Source organism: Gloeophyllum trabeum (assembly GCF_000344685.1).
Source record: "Gloeophyllum trabeum ATCC 11539 unplaced genomic scaffold GLOTRscaffold_00018, whole genome shotgun sequence".
NCBI lineage: Eukaryota > Fungi > Basidiomycota > Agaricomycetes > Gloeophyllales > Gloeophyllaceae > Gloeophyllum > Gloeophyllum trabeum.
Window position 1 is genome coordinate 324,874 of NW_006920427.1, and position 8,635 is coordinate 333,508.

Sequence of the window (8,635 nt, forward strand, 5' to 3'; positions counted from 1 at the left end):
TGATTATCAGCTTTCTGTGGTTATATTTTATGTTGTAAGTAATCTGAAAATGGAGATTTCCCACTTTTGGCAGGTAGTTTGATGTCTGATTTTATTCTGTGTCAGGCTCCCGGCATTTTTGACCCATGAGTTATGTCTAATGGTGTTTCCGTAGCCGGGGTGGCCAGCACGCGGCCACCCAAGGGTACGGCGTCTTCCACCACCCAAAGACAGCCAGGGTGGCAAAATGAACAAGTTTTGATTGAGTTATTTTCCCTTCATTTTAGCCATATTTATACACACAAACAATACTGGGGATATAAAATACTTTTTGCCCAGCAAGCGAATTGAACCGAGGCATCCTGGATTTATATGGACTGCGTTACCGACTACGCCAAACTGCACTAGTTATGAGCGCGCGTCATAGCCATACATACCTATAGTTATATCCCTTCTACCGTTTTCGGCAGTCGAGTCGTGGGTTTTGGTCACGTGCTCTCATCCCGTGCCCGCGTTTCGTGGGGGTGAGTTTGTCGCCCCTAGCTGCGCTAGCTGATACCTTGCGACTTGAAGGCACTGACTGATTATTCAAGGGCATGCAGGTTGCTGGGAAGGAATATTGCCGGGACAGTGCTGGGGCACAGTTGCGGATACACTTCCCCGTGTTGTCCCTCCACTGACTTCGGTGGCGGTCGGCAACGTCCAAAAGTGACTTTGTCACGCTATTATACACTACCTGTTAAAATCAGGACCCCTGAAAATACTGCTAAATGCCGGTGCGAGACTCAAAATTTCCATGTCTGGATTGTCTGAGGCTCCCCCAGCATTTTTGTCCGGATAAAATACCGGTGATAAGCCTCAGGATCGTCTGACCCCCGAACACGCGGATTCAGCACATCATACAAGCGCCCCGGAGCTTATTTGACACAGCGCTCGCATGCCTCTAGGCTTCTATGGGCTCTAAAAGACTTTTTCTATTTAGCTCCGGACTTCCCAACATCCTCGAGGCGTACTCGGACCCATTCCGCGATTTATCTCCGTGCACCGAAGCTCCGGAGTGACTTAACCAATGCGACTTCTAGCTGCATTAGCTCCGGGACCCGCGGACACTTCTATCGAGGGGCGTCTTCCTCATGCCCACCCTCCAGCACTCACTCCCCCTCGTTTCCGTCAAGATACCAAAGGTGCGGACGCATACGAGTCACCATAAGGTCAGCATCAGTCAGCAAACGGCCGGAGGTAATTAACACGTGACCGGCGTGTCGCACGGAGTGATGGGACCGCTTGGGTCAGGTGGCGGAGCGTCGAGGCGACCTATAGGGGCTGGAAAGAGCAAGTGGGAGCGCGAGAGAGTCGTATGGTGTATGGTATAGCGGAGGAAAGTGCTGAGCAATCCTGTGGGTAGCGGCGTTTATTTGTTATTTATCTCCGAACGGTCGCAAAGCCATTCCTGTAGTATAAATTGTACAAAGTAGCATACAGAAAAGCAAGTTTCGACTTCACCATCTCAGAGAATTAGTGTTACGATCTCAGCGACCCGAGAAGTTCGAAAGCGTTGAACCTAGCGAATTATAACCGATCCTAGCTTTGCCAATAGGCCTGACTCGTCGAGTGAATTATCTTCGCCATCGATTCAATTAGCTCCGGTGAGTCTCACATAGCGAAATAAAATTAACCAAGTTTCTCTAGCAATTTCTACTCCCGTGGGCCCGAACCTACACTCGGTTTTGTGGCTTGCGACTTTGTCTGCGACTTTCCGGAGATAAATACTCCGGAGCGTCCCTTAGTGTTTGTTTCAGGCGTCAAGGTTTTGTTTTATTTTTCTAGGTCTTCCTACGGACTACCCTACGGCGTCTTACTCCTCCTTTCCCCCTCGAACTATTAAATACCCTTCAGTTGTCTCGGACCGCCTTCACCCATATCACGGGGTTTAGGTTTATTTCTTTTGGTCCTTGGTGATTGTTGTGTGTCAGTGCATATCACCGGCCTCCCGAAGGGGCCGATTTTTGTCCGGACTAATGCACCAGCGTCTAAAAAAACAGTAAAAAAAGGGTTTCTCACCTATCAACTCATTAGAACACTGTACAATGTATCAGTAATCATACTAGGACTTGAATGTAGTCAATGAAGCGACAGAATTCACGAAGGCTGCCCACTCCCATCAACCATCCTCCTCCCCATCCGAGTCCAGACCCTGGAGTGCGGCATTCATTTTGCCTTTATCCCAATCCAATCCTTGGGATTGAATGAGATGTCCACCTCTTCCATGAGGTCAATGTCTGCCACGCCCTAATGTGAATCCCACGCTGAGACTGCTGTACCCCATATGAACGAGCTCGAAGCGCACACGTTAAGTATTGCGGGCGTCGTCCATGCTTCCAGAGTCATGTAAAGTGGTGATGGTGTAGGGAAACTTTGACGATACAGCGTACTGATCTCAGCCACATTCAGCCACTGGACATCGGAGCCCATTGTGCTACATACTAGAAACTATATATCACAGTGCAAATAAGGGCTACACGAGGCTACACGACGGTACACAATGACAGGTTGGGACAAACCTCAGCCATAATTGGGTTAAAATACATGTACTACAAAGGGTAAATACATTGGGCCAGTCCGTTGCCAACTTGCCACACAGCCGTGTCCGGACTGTAACCGGCATGGTAGCTCGGTCATGACCGGTGCCCGGACTGTAAAACCGGAATGGCCAGTTTGGTCATCCATCCTTGTCCGGATGGCGTCTGGCATGGAGGGCCAGGCTCCTAAACCACCGTCCTTAGCGTTCTCGCTCCTCCTTTACTAGGGCGCACATGCAATGTTATGTAATACAAATCTATTTTTAATTTATTACCGGATACAGAATGAACAGAGGAGGAGAACACTATAGGATGGCTGGAAGAAATCGTCTCCCCGAGATCACCGAGTATGACTAAGCATTCCAAAAGCGGTAGCGACTGAGGCCTTCCACCAGCAGTCGGCGGAGTGTAGTACAAGCATTGGGGCACATAACAATGATATTTGGAGCACCTTCCACTTGGATATGATGCACCAATGGTATGACATAAATGAAAGCAAATACAAGCATTGACAGTGTCACTGAGGGCTGAACATTAGGTTCAGAAGCTATAATAAATTCCTCCAAGGGATGGTAGCTCACGGAGGGTGTTAATACTGGGGGAGTACCAGTAAGATACCTTTTTATGCCTTTCTATATATTTTTTGTATTTGCTGGTTTTGAGGTGCTCCTTGTATTGCCCGCCGACTGCTGGTGGAAGGCCTCAGCCGCTACCGCTTTTGGAATGCTTAGTCATACTCGGTGATCTCGGGGAGACGATTTCTTCCAGCCGTCCTATAGCGTTCTCCTCCTCTGTTCATTCTGTATCCGGTAATAAATTAAAAATAGATTTGTATTACATAACATTGCACGTGCGCCCTAGTAAAGGAGGAGCGAGAACGCTAAGGACGGTGGTTTAGGAGCCTGATGGAGGGCTCGAGACCGCGATTTTTGTCCGGACTGGCACCGGCATCTATCGGTATTTTCAGGGGTCCTTTAATATCCCGTTGGGCCTCGGGCGGTCATTCTTAGCATGTAAACCTCCTTATATAAGTTCCGATTCCCTTGGGAATTGGTTATCAGTACAGTACTGGCTTCAGTGGCAACACGTGGCTTTTCGTTGGACAGGGGCTATTTACCTCGTTTTAGAATGACTTTATTTATATCCTTCGGGCATTACAGTCGTTTGCCAGGCTCCTAGTAGTCTCGTACCCATCCCCTCTGGAGAGAATCGGAACTATCCGCGCGGAGTTTCAAAAACCTGCGCGACGTTCTCTCCAGAGGGTCTGGTGTACTTCGTTCGATGACTATTGTTGACGTCATTTTGTCGTGGTGGTGTCACAGTGTGTCACGGCTTGGCTGTTGGGGGGGCCTGTCACGTTTCCGTCATGGCAATAGTCCTCGAACGAAGTACACCAGATGTTCTGGAGAGAATCTCGTTCAAGTTTTTGAAACTCCGACCGGATAGTTCCGCTTCTCTCCAGAACGTCTGGCTTGCGAGACCAGATGTTCAGTTTCTTATGCAAACGACTGTATCCCCCCATTTGTACTGAGGGGTTTCGTACCCTCTTGCATCCGTCCTCTAGGGGTCATTTGGTGGTGGTATGGTCTGCTGTGAGGAGATCATGTACTGTAGCCCTCAATGCGGACTTTGGTGGTAGCTACTTAAGATAGGGCCAGCTCATGTACGACTACCTTGGTCACACCGTGACAATCACGTGAAGGGTCGGACCCCGCAAAGTCATTCAGCCACCGGGATAGAGTAACGAGATGCTTGATACATTATCTACGCTTGCGCAAGGTATTATATATACGTGTACTGTTAGTTATAGGAATCTTAGCTAAAGGATTAATGTTAGCTGTACTCTGCATCAGTAAGCACAGGAAGGCATTAAATGCCGGCTCTCTCGAGTTCTTGCAGGATCGAGTTTGGGAGCACGCGATGGCCGCGATATTTCTTCGACGCCCACGCAGCCTGCTTGCCCGAAAGTCCCTTGCAGTAAGCGTCCATGAAGCGGAACGCGCGAGTCGAAAATCTAGAGACCAATTAGAGTTATTGCACAATGTAAAGAACAAGAACGGAGATACTTACTTGCGCATTGTTACGAGAGGTACGGCGTCCAACGCAGCAATGACATTACGTTCGAGATCTGCCTCGGAAGATGATGTCGGGTTCTTGCGATATGTTCGCTTCGCATGGCCCCAACATTGTTCGATGAAGTTTAGTTCACAGTGGAACTTGGGAAGAAAATATACTTCATAACCTCGACCCTTACACGTTGTCTCAAGGAGTGACTCGACATCCACAAAATCAGGCTGATTGTAGAGAACCCAACGGCAGCAGCATCGTGGCACATCCTTTGGACGGAACTTGGGACATTCGGCACGGAGCTGCTGTGCATCTGTGATGCCTCGTTCCTCAAGTATCACTGCCATTCCCTTGAAGACACCCTCTCGTTCATGCCCTGGTGGGAAATAGAGTGACTGCGGAGTCCCATCCGCAAATTGCGCGTCAGCCATACGGACTCTGGTCTTGAGTACCTTGCCATCCGGACCATAGATTGGTTTCCCATCATCACCGACAACCTTTCTATCAACACCAAAGAGGGGAGCACCAGGCTTTGTGGGAAACTTCGGCATGCGGCGAGCGGAGAGAGAATCGTCAGCGCGTTTGAGATGGGTCGTTGCATTGTCGAAGATGAACACATGCTTCTCGTTCGGGAAGTGCTTATCCAGGATGCTCATGGCAGTCTCAGCATGCGCGAGGATGTCCTCATTTGTGAAGTAGCCATCGCGTGCCTTGTCCGCCCGGAAGAGAACTCGTGCTTCCTCTTGCTCAAATCGAAGCCAGCCATAGTCAGCTGAGACGAAGTCAGCAACCATGAGTGATGCACCCTCGCCTTTCTGACGGGGAACAGCTGTCGCATCTTTTGGCACCCAGTAAATGAGTCTACGGTCATGAGCATAGAATGTCGATTCATCATGCCACCAGATGACTGTCCGGCGATTCCGCGGGAGCTTCTCACCAGTCATCTCCTCGATGCCGTCCTTCCATCGACGCAGATTCCATTCGAGTTCAGCAATCGTCGGAAGGAAGATTTCTTGCCGGTATGTCGTGACATCCTCTCGCTCGTGGCCATCGACGTACTGACCGGATGGTGTCTTTGTCCATCAGTAATCCATCATATGAAGCCAGGATTTTGCCGTCGAGAGAGATATCGTGTTCTTCAAGCCATAACGTGCTTTGATCTTGGGAGTGTCCAGGAAATGGACAATGTCCATTGCCTTGATATACTTGCCAATGCTCTGTAGGTGTTCTTGGATCTCCTTTGCCAGTTCACCTTTGTGCAGCAGGCTCACGTTCCATGCACCATAGAGGTTCCGTGGGAGATCAGCACGATCTGCGATGAAAGACTGGGCCCATTCCCGGAGCTTTTTCGCCGTATGGCTCGACTTCCGCCACACACTGGCCGTCTTGAGTGATGCCGAGATCCATGTTTGCTTCTCGTTTGGATCTATAAATATGCTCAGGTGCATTTTGAGCATAAGCAACCTCTCGCGGAGGAATTCGTCTCCTTCGAATGGGTTATGGCCAATGCCAGATTTCCGGCGGGGGCTCAAGATTGTGGTAAGGTCCTTCCACGCAGCGGTAGCAGCTTCAATTGACGGAGCCTGATACAGGCTTGTTTCGGCCTGAGAAGCACTTGCTCGTTGGATTGCATCACGAGAGGTTGATTCTATTTGTGGGGATCTGTCATCGAATAACACACCCGCGCAATCATCTCCCTCCCTTCCATCCTCATCTTCCGATGAATCCTCCTCCCCCAGCTGCCCAGACGTTAGAAAAAGCTCATCAGGCTCGAGCTCGGGCGGCACGGTGCCTCCATCACCACCACCCCAAGGCTGCTCTGTCCCGGATGACTCGGAAAGCTCCCTCGGGACATCATCTGAGCCCCAAGTAGGCCTTATGATGTCCTGGAAGGTGTGCTTCATCCGTTCAACAGCAGCGGCCGCCTTCTCCGTGTTAATGGCAGGCACCTTCGAGAAGACAGTCGTCTCGTGAGTTAGCTTCCCTATTTACCTTTTCATGGTACTCACATTCTCCTTATCCTCCTCACCCTTGCCACCGAGACGCGTAGACCGCGCTTTCTTGCAGTTCTGGACGCGCGCCGAGTTCGCGCGATTCCGTTTAACCATACATCGTGGTGGACGCGGTCAACGCGCCTGGGTTTCGGGGTCCCGCTTCAGTGTCTTTTCTTCACTCTAGTTTGCCTTATAGTAGCTTCCACAGAGCGGATATCTCAAATGTTTTTTATAGGAAATGTTGCTATGGACATGCTCATCAATTCGTATAAAAAAATTCTGTAAAAACGAGCTGTAGAATATCTTATAAGCCAAAGTGTATGTTCTCCCCGCCAAACGTGACAGAAAAAGTCACGTGATGCTAGTCGTACATGAGCTGGCCCTATCTTACCTGCTGGACATAAATTGAGTCTCCTGCCATATTGAGGCGGCTGTCAGGCCGGCCGAAATGTGGCGGCTCAAAATGAGCTTTCTTGATGTACATGTTGTTCTCCGGCAGTGGTTCTATGTTCAACTGTTCGCTCTCCAGAGCTCTAGGAACGGTCAAGCGGAAGGGAATCGGACTCCGGCGTGCCGCGCAGCGCCGTACTTAAGCAAGTTATTTGCATCGCTACAAAGTGTTTCTGGAGCTTAGATCCGAACGGTGGATGACATGCCATCCGTGACCTAGTGACGTGACTCAGTCCCCGACTCCCACGGTAGTTGGGAGGAGGGTTCTGTCGGGAAGAAATGGTCGCTCCACCATACAACTCACTCTCGCCGTGAGAACCTCATGTAAGCAACATCCCAACCAGACCGACGCCACTTTCGTTTCGACTTGAAGACAACTGCCCACACACACCTGACGTGAAAGGTCAAAGTGGTGCAGTGCGTAGCATTCGATGAAAGGATGCATTGACACAAGTGAGGCTGACAAATGAGACTGGGAGGAAGTAAATCTGATCATAGGAAAGTTTACGGTCTTAATCGGATTACATAAGCAACTCCCGCCACCGCTGCAAGTCAAGCTCGGGAGGCGGGCAGATGCAGCCTCCTCCATGAGGGTACGGTAGGGTAGAAAATTCGGAATAAATTTTCTTTGAACTATAGTACATGTGCAGCTACTGTACAGTGCAGCTAAGTAAGGAATAAATACCAGGAGCAAGCAAATAGGTCAGCTAAAGCTCGGGGCAAGCCACAGATCTGGGTGCCGAGTGGACTGTGATGCCGCGGTTGGGACTGTGAATTTCCCGACCCGAACCTAGCTGAGGAGGGGGTCGATTTTGGCGCTCGCCCGCGCCAAATCACGTCACGATGCGATTTCCGCTGGCGAAATTCACAGTCCATAGCCTTCATCAGGAAAACCCTCCCAAGCTAATTAGACATAATTTAGACAAAATTATGCATGATGACAAAAATCTTTGTTATATGTATAATGGCTGCATAATCCAGAATGACCAACAGCTAATCTACATGTCCCAGTTTCAAAAAAGTAATATACAGTTGTTAGCAACTCTAGGACATGGTCTTGCGTTAATATGTTTGGGCAGATCCTTGAGACTGCCTCCGTGCGCGATCTCTGCAGTCATTGCTGCAGGGCAAGTATATGAAGTAATTTGATGAATAGTCACGTACCCTGCATAGCATCCATCCCACCGCACAGTTTCGGTGTTCAAGCTACTAATAGTAAGGAATGAAAGGAGGAAACCCACAGGTGCCACGACGCGTATCGAACCCGTGCGAACCCACATTGATGGTGCGGGTACGCGGGTACCTGCAGGTTTCGGTTTCGAGGGCACGTTAAACAACGCATCCTCGATACCCATCAGGTCACAGGTACGGCGAAACACGACCCGTACCCATGCCAGGATAAGGAGGTGACCCGTGCCATTCATGCAAGCATAGTCTTCGGGTTCACTGAGATGCGGTTGTTCTTTGTATCAGCGAGTCTTCACCTGCTTGATATCAGCCAAGTAACAGGGAGCCGACAGACACCTGCGAACGGACCGGAACAGTTACCAGCTGAGCTCCAGGAAG

General features: G+C 49.8%; 1 protein-coding gene across 1 annotated transcript; it reads right to left on the reverse strand.

Moving 5' to 3' along the window:
- Positions 1-4,427: 4,427 nt before the first annotated feature.
- Positions 4,428-6,529, reverse strand: GLOTRDRAFT_108476 (uncharacterized protein; the record flags this gene model as incomplete). Its single annotated transcript, XM_007872544.1, has 4 exons — positions 4,428-4,572; positions 4,629-5,698; positions 5,810-6,208; positions 6,305-6,529. 4 exons carry the CDS (start codon positions 6,527-6,529, stop codon positions 4,428-4,430), a joined length of 1,839 nt encoding a protein of 612 aa, XP_007870735.1.
- Positions 6,530-8,635: the final 2,106 nt, after the last annotated feature.